A 20570-nucleotide genomic window follows, 5' to 3' on the forward strand; every position below is an offset into this window, starting at 1 on the left:
GTATTTTCTCAGCCGTAATTTTTGGTACAGGTATTTGTATCTTCTCCTTCCCCTTATAGTCAGAATAAACAGTGTGGCCCTATTTTATAATGCTGGATGAGCTGTGGTAGGATCTCCATCCATGGGAGATATTCAAAACCTGACTGAACATGGTCCTGGGCAAACTGCTTTAGCTGACTCTGCTTTGAGCAGGGGATCAGATGAGGCAATCTCCGGAGGTGCCTTCCAGCTTTGAGCTAGTGAATGCTTTCATAGCACAAGTCCATACTATTTAAGAGATAAGCTTTCAGGGATAATCTTGAATCAATGCAAACTTGTGTAAATTAAATCAGGTTGTCCCTTATGCATGTAAAATTATATAAATCCCAAATGAAATTGTTTCTGTAAGAAATTATGTTTATATTCTGTGTGAACACCCAGCAGATCTAAATTCACTATTCATGCCATGGGATGTTTTGATACAAAAATATTTTCCTCACATATTAGTGGGGCTTTATATAGCTGTGCTGTTTCCTCCAATTTTTAGCAAAATAAAATAATTTGTGTTACATGTGTAGGTCTGCATTTAAGACCACTGATGGAAAGACTTGGTAATATTTGCATGCGGAAGGTACTTCCACTGAAGACTGTCACCAGTGACATCTTGGGCTCCTTTGCAGATAAAATGCTTGTGTGAATTGAGTGTGCAAAAAAGTTGCATGTGCAAAATGTAATTTGCAGCTGTGTTTGTAAGTCAAGTATCTGACAATTTTATTGGAGTATGTCAGTAAAGATCTGCTGGAGAACATGTGCATTACATGTGTGTGAGTTCAGTCCTCAAGGCAATATGTGAACTCTGGTCTCCTATGTCTGTACTTGTATCAAAGAATTTTAAAGAGAAGAGTGACTGGGATCCTACCACAATGACTCCTTGAATAACTTCACTGATGGAGAATGCCAGAAGACATTGACTGTTTTAGCTGGAACTTAAAAGGAAATCTGTACAGGCGGGTGCTCAAGGATAACCTTGTGTAAGAGCATGCAGTTGTTGCCTTCTACTCAGTCTAAATGTCCTAATTCCAGAAAAAAAATGCACATTTCTTGCGGTATGCATCTGGCATAGTCCTTGCTCCCATAGAAACAGCGACTGAAAAGAGATAAAGAGAAGCTGTTGTTTTCCCTCCAGAGCTTGAATTCGACAGTGGGTATACCTGTGTGTTTTATGTCCAATTACAAAAGCTTAAGTACAGGCATTTAGATATTGCAGAGATGGAAGCTGTTAAGTACCTTAGACAGAAGAGTGTTGTCTGATGAAACATAACTGCTGTGTATGACAGCATCTTACATTGGCAGGATTGTAGTTTTGATTGGAAAGAGGGTGTGTGTAAATTCATAAAGCTAAGGTGATAGATCTTACCTTGACATGGCTGAAACTCCTTTGCTGATTTGCAGCATGAAATTGCTGTACTCTGAAATACCAGGAGTTCATACACAAAATGAATGTGGAAACAGCAGCAAATATATTGCCTGGTATGCTTGGTGAAAGGGACGAGGACAAGGAAATAATTCTGTCCCTCTAATTTAATTTGGCCAAGCTGTGATATATTCTGCAAATAAATTAATCTTTTTTTCTTTCCTTGCATGTTCTTAATTGTCTTTCTTCTTCCTGTTTATGGACATTGAAATTGTTGTCCCTGACACAGCCACATCTTCTGCCTGGGCTTTTCTTTCTTCACAAAGTTACACTGGCAAAATGTTATACTGGATGTGTGAACATTAGGAGGGTGGCCATCAAATCACTTTTTCAGAGAATGCCATGTTATTTTCTTTTTTTCTTAGAGTTCTCTGTCTTTAATGCATTTTTATATAGATACTGATGATGCAAAGTAGTGGAGCTACGTATCTTACACAGGTTAAAAATAATAGCCTTTCCTCCCATCTTCCTTTATTTGCTCTCATGTTTTATAAGATAAGAGCAAAGAAATTTTGAGTTTGGGTTTTTTTCACCTTTCCATTTTGCCTTGTAAAATGCGTGCCAGTGATAGTTGTGCCAGTTATCCTAAGAAATCATCGGTAATTTTCTGGTAGTTATATCAGTTTTCTTTTGGGTTTGGATGATATCTGGTTTATATCCTTTTGATTTTTCTGTATTTCACTCCTTTCATAATAGCAAACTGGTATGAAAAGCTCTTAGGTGAAGTAAGGGCAAGAGGGGGAAAAGTGACATACTGAAATTTGAATGCTTGGCAGTCTCCTCTATCTGACTTGCCAGACCTTGGGTTTTGTCCTCTGAAGCTCTTCCCTGAAATCTTCATTCACGACTTCTTGTCTGAGGATAGATAATACTTTTCTCCCTTTCTATAGCACAAATGATTATTCTCAGTGTTTTATTGCTTGTTTTCACTATGTTTTCAATTAAATGTGGGCTTCAGTAAAAGATTCTCTTAAATACTGAATTTTAAATATATTTTTTAAAACACAATGCTTAAAACCACTTCAGACTTCTAGCTTTGTAGATTACTTGGATGTTGCTAAAATATGCATACTTGTTGTCTAATATGTTATAACCATCACCACATTGAGGATGAAGCATTTTTGCGTTTCCTCTTATAAAGAATTCTTGAGAAAGATTATACCTCTGACTAAGCAAGTTACTATGCTGAGAAAGAAGATGTATACCTGCTATTGAAAAGTATTTTTCACTTTATAATGATATTTCTTATACTGATTTGGATATGATCAAGTATGTAATATTTGAAAATGTGATTATAAATAGTATGCAGTTATTACCTTTGCAAGTTCTTTAGCATATCCTGAATATAAAAGTGGCACAATAAATACAAATAAAAAAATAACCCCCCTGTTTAATGCTACAGGACAGTAAAAACAAAATGGAGAGCTTTAACAAACGGTTTTTTGATTCTAAGCCCTTGAGAAAGCCTTTTGCTAAACTTTTAATTTCTTTTGTAAAAGATTTCTTAACCCCATTTAAAATCTAGGCTTGATCTGAGTAATAAGAAAGGATGATTAAAAGGTATTTTAAAGTCTTAAGCGACCACACCTCATTTTAAATAAAACAGATAAAAAAATATAAAATACTGGTAACTGCTTCAAAACAGTGCTGTGGCTTGCATGGTGCTTGCAGTCTCCAGTACAGAGCGGGCCAAAGTATGCATAATATTTTCTAACATCACTTTAAATATTCTCTGGAAATGAAATTAATGTCTTCATGTGTATTCACAACTATGTGTACAGGAAACTTGTATTTCAAGCTAAGTGTTGGGATAGTCATCCTCAGGAGAAAGGTTTTAATGAAGAAGAATTCAAGGACATTGAAAGATATGCTATACCATAATGAAATACTGGGAAAATGAAAGGCTAGTAGGGAAATGTAATAATATGAAAGAAAATTAGTATGTATGTATATTTGTAGCTGAGAACTGTAAGAGCAGGATATAATTTAACCTTGGAGAACATTCAAAACTAATGGGTGTAATGGAAGGTGTTTAGGATTGCCTCATGGTGATGGTATTAGAGTACTTCTGCAACTTTTTAGTTTCCAGCTCTTTATCTTTTTAGGGTATAAAATACCCTTGGTGACAGAAGGGGAGGGACACTGTTTTGCTTCACTTGTGTCACCACATTACAGTCATCACCTGCCAAACTGGCTGCATTAGCCTTGCTTATAGTGCACATTGAAAGTTTATATAGTAGATTGCAGAAGTGCTTCCCTGATATACAAGCTAAGCTTGAATGAAACAAATTCAGATTTACTAAGCTGTTCTTTTTTAGATAGTTACCTGACTATGTCTTCCTAAAGAATGAATTTGATTTTATTGGGGCATGTGATGCATGAGAATGCAGAAGAAAAGGTCATGTGAATAATACTTAAGCACACAAACCTCCAGGGTTTTGGAATGAATGTGTTTCCTCAACACTTGTGTAATAAAATGATGGGCATATTAAGCTTATTGGGTGTAAGTAATTAGTAATCCATTGCATATTAAAAAAAAAAAAACACAAACTCTTGCATAAATTATGTAGATAAGTTAAAGATTTTATATAAGCCTATTGGTATAGAAGACTACTTAATTTTTAAAGTAATACTTAACATTACTAAAACTAGTAAATAGAGAGGTGATGTTTAGGATCACCAAATTCCTAAGTATTCACAAAGTGGACAGAGTCTTACACCTATGTGAACTGGTATAACTTGAAGTCACTCTCCGACTCATATCATCTATCATACTCAGCATTGAAATTTGGCTTCCTGGTTGGGATCTTGAAGCAGTAATGTAATTATTCAATATTAGTTTGATGGTAGTTAAAAGTAGATCAAGCTAAACGTGAACTTTTTTTTCACTCTCATTTCTCTGATTTTTTTTTTCCATTGGTTTTCTTTTTAAACAAACAGAACTTCTTCAAAATTAATTTTCACTGGGAGATAAAACATTGCAGATTTCGTGACAAATACAGAGTTCAGGGATGAAAGGCCATACATGTATGCTTTGTTTTTGAAAGCTTTGTTCTTCAGTGTTTATGTGAAGTATTAGTCTGGATTTAAGATAAATTTCTATGGAGACAACAGCTTGCAAAGCTTAACATTTTTAGTTTTGTTTTCTTTGGGCAGATGAGTAAGCTTGTTTAAGTTATATTTAATGATGGTCTCATTTCAAGTGGAACAACTGATAGGTACAGATAAGGTTCTGATAGACCAAACCCTCAGTGCACGTCAGTGTTTTATACCTGAGAGGGATTAGCTTCTTGAGTATGTAATTCGTCAACTTCTTGATGGTTTCAGCTTCTCTATCTCAACCAATTTGTTATTTGTTTCTGAACCATTTGTTCTATTAAGACAAGGAGGAATTAAAATACTTTTAACAAGAAAGAGGTTATTATAGAACAAATATAACTTTAATTATCTAAACACCTCTGTATTTCTATATCTACTTTATATGTTCCCTTGATGTCTGTCTAATTATATGTAATTCTCCACAGATACATTCTACTAATGAGTCTTCAGGATCGAAATGAAAAGCTTTTCTATAAAGTGCTGGCTTCTGACATTGAAAGGTTCATGCCTATTGTTTATACTCCCACTGTGGGACTGGCTTGCCAACATTATGGGTTAGCATTCCGGAGGCCAAGGTATGTAAATTTATACTTCAAATAAAAACAATTGTATTTTATTTTCCTCTTGGCAGATTTCTACAGGGGTTTTCTAATATAGCTGAATGTAATCCAAAACTGCAATAAAGATAGTTCAAGCTACACTTTTTGTCTGCATTAAACAATAATTTGTATTGCATTGAGAAGGCAAATGGTTGGTTTCATTGCATTAAAACATGAGTATATTTTTAATCTTATTAACTGACTGTTTTAGAATCCTAACTGCACGTTACAAGACTGGAGAAGAGTGGAACCTTAGATTTGTCTTAGCAACTTCAAGAGCATAGACTTTTACCTATATAAATATTTACATTATAGGTATTTTTGTATATATATATAGATATAAATACTAAGGATGTGTTATGTGTATGCCTACTGACATCTTAAAAATAATCAATAATCATCAAAGTGCCTGTCTCACTGCTTAATAATTTGTTGCTTCATAGGTTGGTTGCTGAAGTGCTCTTATTCTGTAAACAGTATCTGTATTTATAGAGTGATGGGGAAGTGGTATGAAAGAAGGATAGACCCTTCTGTTTCACTCTGCCTCTTGAACATCTGCCTCTTGTGTATGTTGCTACCTTCAAGTGCAAACCGGAACAACACTTCGGAGCCTTCTGTAGAATTTTCTGGTGAAGGAAGAGATAAATGAGCTGCATGTGCATAGCTCTGTTAACAGAAATAGGTTTTTTACAGTCAAGGCATTGATCAAAAATAAGAAGCTTGCAAGATTTAAGGGAACAAATGACTGCACAAATTCTTCAGCAGCCAGTGTTTGAGGGAGACTTATGGCTTTGAGGTTTTGTTGTTGTTAATGGGAAAATCATTTTGGCCTTATGACTAACAGAATGAGTCAGGACTATCTGGCCAACTATAGAAAACAAGAATTCCCACTCCTCTATGCATTAAAAATTTCAAAAATACCTCAAGAATTCTAACTTAAACCTGTTTAATGATCTGTGGCTTTTAGGTGCCTCCCTTAGCAAAAGAAGTCATCTCCAGTTTTTCCCTCAGTAGATACCACCATGGTGATTTAATTGGCCTTCCAGGAAGTGCTAAATGTGTCTGGAAATTAAGTCTTTGCTTACACTGGCCTCATTGCCCCTTGTTTTGATATCCACTGACATATAAAATATTTCACAAGGAGCACCTCTGCCCATGCATGTACTTTTCACTTTCTCCCCAGATCTGTTAAAGTCATTGAAATCACTAAGGTTGCAAAAGACCTCCAAGGTCATAAGTCCAACTTCTGAGTGAACACCACCATGTCAGCTAGACCATGGCATTAAGTGCCACGTCCAGCCATTTCTTAAACACTTCCAGGGATGGTAACTCCACCACCTCCCTGGGCAGCTTGTTCCCATGCTTGATAACCCTTTCAGTGAAGAAATTCTTGATGTCCAACCTGAACCTCCCTTGGCACAGCTCGATGCCATTTCCTCAAGTCCTGTCACTGGTTGCCTGGGAGAAGAGACTAACCCCCACCTTGCTATAATCTCCTTTCAGGTAATTCTAGAGAGCAGTAAGATCTCCCCTGAACCTCCTCTTGTCTAGGCTAAACAACCCTAGCTCCTTCAGCTGCTCCTAAAATGACTAACTTTCCAGACCCTTTGCCAGCTTTCTTGCCCTTCTCTGGATATGCTCCAGCACCCCAATATCTCTTTTGCAGTGGGGTTGGAACTAGCTGATCTTTAAGGTACCTTCCAATCCAAACAATTCTATGATTCTATCATCTTTGACAGACTGTCCTGATTAAGGAAAACACCTATACTTTGCAATCTTTCACTGTACTCTATTACAGAGATCTACTTTTTTCTAAGAAAAACCTTTTCTAAATTATTCCAAAACCAACTATGCAAAGCAACCAATATAACTGATTTTGGAATTACATTCTAGACTGTGACTCATTTAGCATTAAGCCTTATAGACCAGAATCCCTCATAAAAAGCATCCTCCATGAGATGGACAGAGAAGAAAAAATAAACATTAAATTTAACATTCAGAAGGAAAGAAGCAGTAAAATATGTAAAATTTAGTCCAGTCTGTACAATCTTACAATTTTGATTGATTTTTTTTTCCAGATGTTGCAATTAAGGAAAAAGGTATAATCTGATCATATATTAAAAAAAAGGTATTCTTATCTGTAAGAACTATGCGTATTTGTTTTATGCTGACTCGTGTGTAAATACTGTCTTTACTGATAAGTGACTGTTTTTCTTTCAGAATGTTTTTTTATTTCAGAGTATTTTTATTACTGTCTCTTCCCATAGCTCAGAAAATGTTTGATATATCATAGTTTAATGAAGATCCCCTTAGAAACAGACTTGTTTATATAGTTAAATAAGTTAAAAATTACCCAGTTGCTGCAGATCATATTTATCACACTGGAATTTGCAAGGCAGTGTCTTATTCAGTTTACATCTGTAAGGGTTTTTTTTAATATTCAGTTACATTTCTTTATGTTGCGAAGTTTGAAGCCTCTGGCTCAAAAGTTATATCTTGAGACAAGGAACAACAAAAATTAATTTAGAGTTTAAAAAATAGGTGTCTCATGGAATCATTAAATGAGATCATCTTCTGTGACTGTTTTTAGAAGACTGTATGGGCTCACATGATGTGCTTACAGTTATAGAAAGACTCTGTGGCTCAGGCGAGAGGTTTTCATCCTGAAGCAATATTTTGCAGTTCTAGAAAAATCATTCAGGGCTGAGCAGCTGACCATCTGATTAAGCATTATTTCTCAAGAGAACCAGCTGCAAAGTAACTTGACTCACTGCTTTGAAGCTCGTATGGATTTTATTTGTAAAATTCAGGCTCAACTCAAGATTGCATTACTCGCTCTGAGTAATTCAGCTTTAAATCCACCAGTTTAATGAGTAAGAGTGTTATTATAGAAATAAACAGTACAGATCTGATAGCAGATCTCTAACATGCATCTACCTACCACAGTTACATAAAAATAATTTAGAAGTCCAGTCTTTCTGGTCTTCATCCTAACTGTTGAGGAGGATGAGGAAAGAAAGAGGGTTCTCCAGGGAGTTGTTCAGAGAAGGAATTTGGACCTGTACAGATAAAAGCTTTGCTTATGCTGGGAATATAATGGGGCTGTGCTTTTTTTGCAGTGCTCACATTATCATTTTAAGAGCATTATCTCAGAATCTCTACTAGGTCACTTTTTGGTGCAGAGTTTCTATTATTTAAATTCCTAAAGTAAAAAATTCTTCAGTTGCACAAAGCATGTACATATATATGACAGCTTTTGCTGACTTACCAAGAAACAATGTAGTTCTGTAAATGGATTTCTGAAATATAACAGTTCTTTCATCCAACAAGAATAAATATGGGAAAGCTTAATGGAAATTTCCTCTAAGAATCCAAAATCAACTTTTTGCATTGTATAGAGAACACCCGGGAGTTTAAGGTTCTTATGTAAACTCAGCGTTCAGAGAAGGGAGGAAAAATTGCCAAGTACTGCTATGCTGAAGACTTTGGATGCTGTTAAAATGTGAGGTGACCGTTTATGCATTGCCATTCCTAGAAGGAAAAGCCATTTCAAACAGAATATGAACAAAGTGAGCCCTGGTAACTATTGCAGCCACACAGGCATGGCACAGTTCCTTTGAAATAATTTCCTGATGCAGTCACACACTGTCAAGCTGACTAGGAACCATTTTTAAAGCAGCTGTATTGTATCTGATGCAGCATATTGAAGATACAGATGCACTCTCTTAAAAGGCAGAGTATGTTGGGCTTAGCTTTGAAGTTATTTAGCAGATTGCCTCCTCATTGAACTATGTGACTGACTTGGCACATACCAATTTGAGACTTATTCCTTACCTTGTATTTATCAAAGAGGATGTATTTATTTACATTTATTGTATGTGTTTACATTTACAATTATTCAGATGCAGTGTATTGAATACAAATGTTGCAAATGTGAGTTCTTTTTTTGTTGACATAGTAATGTTTACATACAGCTGTTTACATATCCAGCTGCAGGATAGCATCACTTTTTAATAAAGGAAATAACTTAGAGAACAGGGAAGTATTTATTTCCTGTCACAGAACATGCAAAATGTTAGACCTTGGCATCAAAAGTTGCAGTCTGTTGGCCAGTGCAAGGCTGATTTTTTGTGATTTTTAATGAGGCTTTTATTGAAACTATTTTCCTTAATTCCATTGGTTGTCTGTGGCATGCAAGTCTCTTAAGAAACTAGATTCAGCTTACTGGAGGCCAAAAACTTGTCAAATACTCCTGAATCACATGAGCTGAAAAAGTTCAGTTCCTGGAGCTTTTGTGTGACTCTCCCTCAGATACGTGATGTTTTCTTGATTGAGACTAGAATATCTGGATTTATTTGGCCTAACTTTTTCAGCAGTATAACAGCCCCCTTGCTCCCTCCCTTAGATTTTTTTCAACACATCTAGATGTTTTGGGGTTTTTTCCTGGAAAAGCATATATATATATATATGTTTAGGGACTTTATTAATCTGATTGTTGCTATAGATAATTATTATATTCGTTTAGTCAAAAGTGATAGTTGTGTAACATAGACCTCTTAACATATTAAGAGGTATAACAAAGCACTAGTTTCACAGCTGTTTTTTCCAGGTATTTTCTTCTCTGAAGGCTGTGCACAATTTTCACCTGGAAGTTAAAAAAAAGGAAACATGGAGGTTTTTTAACCAATTACTTGTAAGGGCTTGATTGTTAGGACACTCTCTGAAATCAAAATGTTTTGCAATAAAGACATAAAATACAGGAAAATGCTTCTTTGAAAATAGCAGGTTGGAATTCTGTTCTCCAGGAGGCACTGATGTGTGTTGTGTGTATTAAGCACATGGTTCAGGTGGCAGGTTATTCTCTAACATTTCAACAGAGAATTAGCATAGCTGTAGCATTTCATCTGATTTTAGACAATCTTTCTTTTACTGACTTCAAAAGCCTGACAATGATGGCAGTTGCAACCCCTACCCAAGCACTTTTGAAACACATGTTGGTCATTTTCACTTTTGTGAAGATGATAGCTGCTGACATCTTCCAGGCAACTTTTTGCCTTCTTTTTCTTCTTTTTTTTTTTTTTCAGTAGCCTTGCCATTGAATTCAAGCACCATGACATCTCATGACACCCAGTAATTTTACTTTTAGGCATGATTCATCAAGCTAAAATTTAGCTTAACGTGCCATTGCTTCCTTGCCTTGAAAGTAAGACTATTAGAATCTCCCAGCAAAATGTTTGTCCTGCTCTGAAAAGTTGGAAAAGGAGAATTGACACGATGTAAGAGTGTTGAATTCCTCTCTTCTTCTAGACTGTCTTCTACACTGGATTGTGCCTAAAGTGTATTGAACTTGGTCTGTCAGCTGCCAGTAATGCTGCTGCAGGGAAAGGTGTGAGAATCTTGCGCAGGAGATGTCAGTTGGCCTCATTTTGGTCTTGGAGTGCTTTGTAAATATTAAGCCAGTTTCTCATTCAAGAAATATTTGAATGAAAAAAAGTTATGTCTTGATTTTTGAAAACGTTGGGATATTCTTTAGTTTATATGCATGTAGTCATCTGGTCTCTCTTGAATCATTATGTTCATAACCTTTGCTAATATTTTTGCAATATGTTTCACCATTTACTTACAGTGTGAATTTTTATCTTTTTATTAAACTTTCACATTAGAATAAAATCACAAATGATTGGCTTGTGCTAAACTGAGAATAGGTAGTCCTAACCTAGCATTATGAAATATAATGTCCTCCATGTGGTGGGGTTTTTCTGTATGTACTTGGTGCTTCCATGTAGGTATAACTTACAGCAGTAGTGGAAGGGGATGGTATTTATAGAAGTCGTACTTTGAGTTATTCTTGCATTTAGTCTTGTCTGAGTTGGAGCTTTACCTATGATAAACCTCTTCCTGCTCTCATGAACTGCGTACATGATTTCTTATGCAGGTAATCTTTAAGAAATTTGTAACTATGTTCATAAAAGCTTTATCCTAAAACACAGCACAAGCATGGAATTACTGGCTTTCAGACCTAAATTTCTACCTGGAGAAAGTACATCTTGGCTATGAGCAGGAGGAAATGAGGCCATCCCTTCTCAAAACATGAATCTCAAAATGTTTGGCAGCTGTCAGATAGCAAGGCTCAGTGCTCTTCTTTAGACATCCTTGGCAGTTTCTGTGCAAGAGGGCCAAAATTGAAGTACTGGCCATGATTTTCTCTCTGTTTCCTTGTTTACTTCCTTCACAGAGCCTTGGATGTTTCCAGGGGATCCCTGTCCTTATTTGACTTGTACTGTTATTTTCTACAGATTTCCACTATCTGTTGTGTGAGGTTAAAACTGAGCATTCTCCCTCCTCCATAAATTTAGAGGACTCAAATTTGTCTTTTAAAGGGCATCTGCACTCTGAAACAATGAGAACGTATGCCAAAATCTATGGGTTTTGGCATATGATTATCTTCCTCATTTCCTTACATCCTACTGAGATAGTCCTCTGAAACAAAGATGTTTCATACAGATGCTTTTCACTACATGGGAAACACAGTTTGTGTGACAGTTATTAATGGAGTATTTATTAGAACCTTCTTGTTTGCTTTACTAAAGCAGTCATCTGGTGGATCTACGTGCAGAAGACTGGACATAAAGTACATGATCCCAAATTAAATGTCTTCACTCTGACTAATCTTTGCTTTCTAGTGCCAATACCACATAAAAGATAGGCTATAGGCTTTTCAACAAATAAACTACGTAACTGCATTTTAAAATAGCAGTATTATTTTGGCAAGCAATATAACCTTGTTACTCTTCAATGTTTTCCTTTTTCCTGAATTTTTGGGGAGATTTTGACTCAGTGCCAGACTTTCCTTGTTACAAGCTCCCAGATTTCCCAAAGCAGTACATTCCTTAAAGAAATGTATTTAAAGGGCAGAGATTTTATTAAGTTTTCACACTTCTACTTGGCCAAAGACTTTACTGGCAACACTGAAGTATCAGGTCATACAGTACAAGAGAGGTCTACTCATTGGCTCTGTCCTGCTCTATTCAAGCTGTATTTATATACTAAAATTTCCTCCTCATGAAACAGCCTCTGCCAGATTTATAGAACTTCTTAATTATGAACATCATTTGGCCCCCAAAACAAACCTTTTAAGAGTCACTTCCTTCAATAAGAGAACCATAACTTTCCTTAGTTCAACACCTTTTCAAGGGCAGCCTATCAAATCCCACACAAGATCTGCGAATGAATGCCACTCCATTTTTACCTTTTGTACAAAATTATAGGTGTAATTGCCTCCCTTCTGGTCCAGGAGACTTTGGACAGCCCTGAAGTTGTGGCTTGCTGTAGACAGTAGTTTGCATATTGCATCTATTCCCATGGACTGGAATTCTGCACCATCCTAGCACTCATTTAGGACAACATAGACAAGTGACAGCTTGTGCCCCATGAACAAACAGGATGGTGCAAGATTTTTTCAGGTGTCTGATCAGCCTTTGGAACAAGAACTTGAATTTTCAGATTCTCTTATCCAGCAAGCGTGAATCCCTTTGTGGATGATCCTGATAGTGTTTGATCTTCTAAGACAATGCTTAAAGTAAAGCAAGACACAGCACTGATACTGATCAATCCATCATAAAGCAGGTGATAATTCTGGTTTTATGATCTGAATCCCTTGTCTTGGAGACTCGAACTTTTTTGCAGTTAGTGATTTTCAGTCTGTTGGTATCAACTTTGCACCAAAGTGTCTCAGACTTATCATTTGGAGTGGCTTTCAGGGAATGAACAAATTCATTTTAATCTTCAGGAATATACTTAGTAATAATAAATATGTTTCTGCCACCAGTCTTAGTTGCCCCATATTTTGCTCCAGGGCTCTGGCCTCCACATCACTGCCCATGACATCTATGCTAGTTTATTCCTAGCCTTCTCTCTAGAGCACTGCAACTGATTTGCTGCAGTAGGTGAGGTAAATCTTTCAGTGCAGCCAAATACAGCCAGAAACTGTAAAGTAAGAAATTACATTATCTGTGGAGAATACATGTGGGGTTTTTTGTAAAAACTGGTTAGGAATGGAAGAGGAGCTGCAGCTTATTTTTTGAGCGTGTTGTGCACACCTTCAGCATCAGGCACACTTTTAGATTTACAATAAAAGATCCTTTTAGAAGACTTACATATTATCTGTGGTGTGCTGAGGCATCCCAGGCACTTTCAAAGAGAGATGGTTAGCTATTGGTGCTAATGTCTGTTTAACATTTGTGTTGAACTGACTGTTGCTGAGGAGTTAGAGTTTCCATTTTGGATGGAATTCCTTCAGTTTTATAAAAGTATCTATTCTGAAACCCTCCTAAGAGGAAGTAATGCTCCCCAGGGCAGGCACTACAGGGATTGCTTAGCAAGGTGCACTGAAAAGAAGAAAATCTGCTACCTTTCTGTAGCCATGAGATGCTCTGGGATACGAAATGCTTTGAGGTGTGAAGTGTGTGCACTCATAGGCTATGCCGTTGCTCTTCTGTGTGCTGTTTAAACTTGTGATTCATTGCATATGCTGTGGAAGGGAAAGGGCTTACTTCCAGATACCAGGGGGATAAAAAATAAATGGTCTTACTGCCTGTGTTTACAACTGGGTATCATCAGCAGTATCATCATGCACTGGTAACATAAACATGTAACAGAGAAGCGTTACAGGTTACTGATAAGCATTTAGTGTGGGTTTGGTTTGACTGGGTTTTTTTTAAATACTAAGATCGTACAGATAGAAAATCCTATGCTCTCCTTCTGTGCAGAGTTTTTCCATGTCCCCAGTAATTCCCAGTGCTGTCATCTGATACTACAAAACAAGGTGCCAGTAGTATTTCAGATGACATGCCAGTGATTTAGAAGCATTGCATTGCTTTATTAGCTCATTCTGTATATATCCCAGCCCATGCCCAGAGGATATTTTCCTTTAGGGGTGTGCTTACACTGGAGTTTCTCCAGCTGTCATTTTCTGTAAATTTGTTGCACGCACGTCCTTCGGCACCACCCAAATCCCCTGCTTACACGTTCAGCAGCTTCTCTGTTCAAAATACCCTCATTACTCAGCAGTCTAACATTGTCTTGTTGCATTTCCAGTATAGGATTGTTAGTAGCTTTAAAAAAAAAACAACCCTACAGTCATTCCTGTAATTGTATTTGGTGAAGTGCCAAAGAGGAAGGAAAAACCCTAGCGAAATCCCTGTGACTTTGCAGCAACTGGGCTATTCTAAAATCATAGTTTTCTGTCTCTGTCTAGAAGCTTTCTAAATAGATAGGGTAAATAGTCAGATCTTAAAATGGAAAATCAGAAGTGAAGAGTAGGCATATGATTTTCAGCCTTAGGAGCATAACAAATGGGATGATTGTGTGTTGTAATATATCTTGTGTTTCTCTATATTTATGGTTAGATGCTCTTAGTCCAGGAGATTTTTACATGATACATTTGAGAAAGCCATATGCTGCTGATGATATGAGGCTCCTGAAAAAGACAGAAAAAAATTTTGGGGGTAGAAGTTAATGCTTTTATTTCTTGCAAGGCATTTTCATCCTTTTTAAGCAAAGTTTTATAGCTGTATAAAACTGTTTTCTTACAGGCACGGTTCAATAAAAAGTGTCAGCAGTGTTAGTTATAAAAAACTTAAACATAAAAAGACTAGGTCATAATAACTTTACCAAATCTCTTGTAGAGTAACATTAACATAGTGTAATTTGCAGTTGGGTGGGGAAGGGTTTGTGAGGCATCTGGCATCCTGACCACCACTCTTTGAGTTAAGTGGTGACATTGAAAATCAGTTCTGCTTTGTACAAGGACCTTCTTCAGCTAATGAGCATTAGCTGATTAAACCACATGCAGTAAAAACAGTATTTTTTAGAAAACAATATGCAAGAGGCTGCTGGAAACATAGATCAAATAGATGAAATGGTAAGAATGTACATAAGCCAAACAAAACAAGTCATTTTTGTAAAAAATGGAAGGACTTCTGGCCCAAGGCAGAAAGTGATAGGGAAGGTTTAAATCAATTGGCAGAAATAAGGGAACCATTTACTGAGAAATATAAAAAAAGGAAAACAAGTTTCAGATTGTAGCGAATGAGAACCTCTACCTTTGGCAAAAAGATGTTCAAAAGCCAGTTTTCATTTTTGCCTCTGTTCACAAAGTGGCTACATTTAACTTGAATTTCTGTTAGTCTTAAGGAAAAAAAGGGAGTCTAGGAGACCTCACAACGTTATTTTAGTGTAGTCTAGTGTATGGAAATTAACTGCTGTTTTGGACATTGTGGTGGAGTTTTCCATCTAAGGGAAGAGCTTCCTGTTGCTGAGATGAAGCTCTAATGTAGATTACAGAGACACAGCAGCACATTTCCACTTACAGAAGTTTACTATATTATGACAGCTGTTATATCAGAGGGTATTTTTGGTTTCTTTTAACTTTTCTCTTGGAGTTCTGTAGATTTATTGTAAGCATGTACAAATTTACAGGTTTGCTTCACTGTATGTTGAGGGACAGGTTGTTCATGCTGCCTGTTTCAGGCAACAGTATGTCTTTGAGCATTTTCCTTAGTCATCCAGAAGGAGCTTCCTCAATATAATATGTAGATGTTTACTTCTGAAAATGAAAATACAGAACATGGTTTGCTTTCTGTTCAATTAATTAATTTTTTTCCTCCACAAATAACTAGTATATGAGCCCTGTTTCTGTTCTCTGCAAGCAATGTGCCTATTTCTACTTTCAATTTGCCACTTCACGTAGAATGTAGCAATACTCCAGTGCGGGCACTGAAGTGAGATTCTTCTGGAGGATGGTTGTAATGGCAGTCATTTGATGAGTGGTTGGCATACCACATTCAAACTTCACAGTGAAACAAATGTCCTCTTCGAAAGAATATGGCATATAGACTTTCAATGGCAATGTCCTCAGAAAAGCTTGTGCCTCTTTCTGACATTGGACTCAGGCCTTTGATTACCTTGAACAGGTTGGAAACTCCTAAATAACATTTCAGAAACTCCTCTTGTAGCTGCTAGAGGATGCTTTTTGAATACTCCATCACCCCATAAGACTGCCTCCAAGACTCCATTCTGTATCCTGTGTTGCTTTGTTTCACATAGGTGCAGAGTGAAGGTTAGCAGTGTTAGTTTGTGTTAGCCAATATTGTTGCATGCTACATTTTTTCCCAAAATGTTGATACTGAATTTATGAAATGAAAAACTTTGCATGGGGTCATGACTGAATTTGCAAAAAAGGGAGGGAAAGTGTAAGACCACTTACCTCTAATGGATGAGGTTACTTTTTATGACAGTGGACCAGATACATTCCAAATGTTTAAAGCTCAAAAAGTTTCTTTGGGGTTCCATCTGGTATAATTTTTTTCTCAAATTTTATGATAAAGGCTTCTAATAATTTTCAGTCAAGTCAGAATATCACTATTTTTTTCTTAAATATATTCAATTCCCTATAATTATAATATACATGTCATATAAATTTCCTGGGTTTTGATGATAAAATTTTAATATTCACTTCCTCTGTGAGTGAATTTCAGAAAACAACTGATATGTTGGAAGTTTCTTAACGTCAGATAACTAAGTCTTAAAACCAGTCATGTATGCCTCTCAATTTCTCTATCTGAGATAGAGCTGGACATGAAGCTTTTTTCCCCATGTTAAAAGTTGTTATTATTGAACACAGTACTAAAAATTTTGTCTGTCTCATGCATTCATTTATGCTGTAAAGAACAGGAAATAAGTACAGAAATAGTGCTGCTGATCAGGTTGTTTACATTTTTAAAATGTGCAGGTGGTAAATTGAGATCTGTACTTTTTCAGAGTGTTATGCCCACCTTTTTGTGCTAAAATATAAAAGACATTTTCAATTGGTATCTGCTGATACAATTTCCACTGAAAGCAGGAATAGATTTCTGCGTATGTTTGGAGTTGAGCACCATGCAGAAAGAATCTGATCTTAGGAACAGCAAAAAACTGCTAGATCAGGTATTTTTGTTTACTGCTAACACTTCATACTAAAAACTAGGGAAAATTTATGATCCATAAGAAAATTTTACCTCAGGAGATGCCAAGGCAAAATAACTGCTCTAGCTAACTCTGCTCATGAGGGGGACTTGGACTGGGTGATCTCCAGTGGCTCCAGATAGCTTTGATTTGTGTGCCCTGGGATGCAGGTCCTGGAGATGTCACCAAATGCTGCACACAGACAACTTAAACCTGGGTGAAACAGCCCTACTCTGTGCCCGGATGCTCACTGCAAATTTTGTATGATAAATTTAATCCTGGCGCTTTCCCATAAGCCTGCCTGCCTTGTTACCTCGTAGCCCTGCAGCTCCTTGCATTGGGAACTGTTCTGTCCCTGTGACAGAAATTGAACAGTGTCCTTGGTTCATTTTCAGCAGATAGGGTCAGCACTACGAATGGAAGATAGTGTCTCTTTTCAGAAGTGACTTTTTCATTAAAGTGGAAGTTGAGTAGGATATGCCGTAAGAAGAGGCATTTTTTTGAATAAGTCTTATTGAGAGCAAATGATGGTGATTTAAAGGTCAATGAAAACTGCCTTAAAAGATGCTATTGTCTAAATACTGGAAATTTTCCATGTTCCAATGAGCCAAGGCAGCACAAGTTGCTGAATAAATAGAAGGACAGTTATCTCACTTGTTGAGTACTTCACAGTTTAAACAGCATTTAAAAGGTTTTTTTAAGAAAAACATCACTAGCATTACAAGATTCCTAGTAGATAACATGATTGATGTTGTTTGTAGGTGGCTTTTTATGCAGTTAATATTAGCATAAAATAATACCAACATGATAGCTATTGAAGCAGAGCAGTAGGTTGTTTTTTGTCTTAAAAATGAATGGGTCTGTCTCTGGTAAACCATTCTCTCATTCACAGTCTTCAAATAGTTCTATTTGTGTCTATTAGAGTGTAAGTAATTAAGTTATTTATTGAACAACTGTCAGAGGAATATAAGTAGCTTCTGGAGGAAAACAGCTAGTATTTTGCAAAGTCTGCCTTTTCCTTCGCAAACACATCCCATTGAATTGCAGTTGTCTGGTTAAGCAACAATACCTAAAAGCTGATTGTCTAGATGAATGATACTTTAGGAATATAGTTAAATCAACAAATCCATGTTTTAAGAAGTGACTATAATGAAGATATGATTTGATCTACTTTGTTGCTGTATGAAAAGGATGAATCATTACAGTTTGAAATTCCAGACCAAAAAATTCTGTGCTGTTTGCTTTTGCAAGCCAAGGAAGTGCGACACTAATTAAGAAAGTGTTAAATACCTAGATATACAAAAATGAGTGTTTTATATGAATGATGCAAAAAGTCTGCAATTACTAAGTCCATGAAGTGTTTCTTTTAGTATGATGTATTCTTAATTTTTATCTGAAGTAGTTTGAGGTCCACATTGTAGTTTCCAAATAAGTAAAGATTTTTGGATTATTAGTGAAGTGTCACACTATAATTGCTTTTGGTACCATGTAAAATTGGCTTTAAAGCTTTGCAGTGTAAGGCGTGTAATGTTGTTACTCAGATTATTTTTACAATGTGATGGGGCTTTTTTGTATTGAATGAGAGCAATTGAAGAATGACTTCATTAAGTTGCTTTTTATTGTACAAAAGTCTTAACTTCTTTGCCCAGTTCTGGAGCTTGAGTTTACCTAATGGGCGTTTTACGAAGTGAAAGCAGAATGTTCCAAGGAAAAAAGGTTCTTTCTGCAAGAAATCTCTATACACTCATATTCACTACATAGAGATTACACACTTTGGTAGCAAGCATAGGTGTCTCAGGGAGCTGGAAGAGTCCAGACTTTATGGAGAAAAGTAATAGGACAGAACTGGTGCAGGTTTTTTCTCTCTTCCTTTTTCATTTGCCTTCAGTCTGCACTGTTGTGGGCAACTTGTCACCTACTCTGTTATGTTATGATTCTGAAAATGTATGCTGTATGCAAACTCTGGAGACTGTTTCAGATGCAGAAGGGGAGATGGGGCAATGTCTGTGTGATCTGGCCCCTGCCGGGAGATATGTCAGGAGTGTTATAGCTTGCTGTGTTGCAACTTATGGAACAGCAGCCCCTGATTCCCTGTTTCCCTAATCCCTCCTGGGGTGGAAGAGGAAATGGTCTGAGATCTGAAGTCAGGTTTCTGAGTGAGACCTAACATGTGGAAAAAGGGAATCTCTCTGGAAGTTCCTGGTGCCCATGGTGTTCTTTGAACCAGCTCTTCTGACTGTAGTGCCACCTGAACGAGTCTCTTTGAAGCACACAGTGTCCACTGTCAAGGAAACAAGGCAGAGCCAAGGAATCTAGTCAAAGATCTTGGTCAGGTTCAAGCAGAGTGTGGATACTGTATTTGCTTTTGGCAGCATTTGGAGCACTCCACACCCTAAGGCTTACACCAGAAAAATTATAATCTTACATAGCTATCTATCCCAATTTTCTTTTTACAATGGTTTTGTTTGTTTTTATTACTATCATAATAACTATTATTCATTTTTAAATAAGCTTTTAGCGTCTATACTAAAAGATCCCCCAGCATCTGAATCTTTGTGTCACTAGAGTTATGTATCTTTTATTCCTCCAAACCCTTTCCTTTCTTTTCTGAAACCTTACTCCCCTGAGTTCGTATCTTTAAACATCAGGCTTATGGCTGCTCTCTTTCAGGTTAAGTTCATCACTTTTCTGCTCTAAAGACTAATTCACATTGTAGACTGCACAGTTCTGTAAGTGCTCTGAACCTAATTATCTCTTCTACACAGATGTTACTTTTAACTGTAGTAACTATTAGAGCACTACACTTACTGACAAGGATTGATGAGCATCTTTGATGGACATGTAAAAGAGTACTACATAGGCTGCCAACACTGGATAAAGACTACCATGAAACTGTTTTCAGAAGGGATTCTTGAAATAAGCCTAAATGCTGGTTTGCTCCTTCAAGCTGAAGATTGACTGTTCAGACCCCTTGACGTTAGCATTTCCCACTTAGGATTATTATGAAAACTGTGTTTTCCTGTATTTTAATTATTTCCCTACACTCTTGTGCCAAACTGGGCTTTTGAATCACTATAAAAATTTGTAATGAGGCTTCCATTATTCTTTTATGCATAGCAAACTAGAGTTGGCAGATGTTAGCTTCTGTCTTCCAGAGTACTTGAAGTCTTCTACAAAATAAATATTTATAATCAGTAACCATTTAGGAAACCATATGCCAAGTGTGAAATAACACATAATATTTATAAACTTTTATATCTTTTCAGGATTGGTGTCTTACTCTCCATTGTCTTTCATATGTTGCTGGTACTTTTTAATGAACTACATCTTGCTCATGTACAGCCCCAGGCTTTCAGAGGTGTTAGCAATACCTACTGTTTTCTTGGTGCTCCTATTGTATCTTTGATCTTTGTTTT

At 36.6% G+C, this 20570-nt stretch overlaps 1 protein-coding gene across 1 annotated transcript in view; it reads left to right on the top strand.

The window, feature by feature from the left end:
• Window positions 1–20570, top strand: part of ME1 (malic enzyme 1) — a 165101-nt gene that overhangs the window by 42574 nt on the left and 101957 nt on the right. Inside the window, exon 3 of the mRNA XM_018078070.3 lies at window positions 4978–5127. Coding sequence (XP_017933559.1) covers window positions 4978–5127 — 150 coding nt within the window. The remainder of the gene's footprint in view (window positions 1–4977; window positions 5128–20570) is intronic.

Source organism: Manacus vitellinus, unplaced genomic scaffold, assembly GCF_001715985.3.
Source record: "Manacus vitellinus isolate BGI_N305 unplaced genomic scaffold, ASM171598v3 scaffold_4_pilon, whole genome shotgun sequence".
Taxonomy (NCBI): Eukaryota; Metazoa; Chordata; class Aves; order Passeriformes; family Pipridae; genus Manacus; species Manacus vitellinus.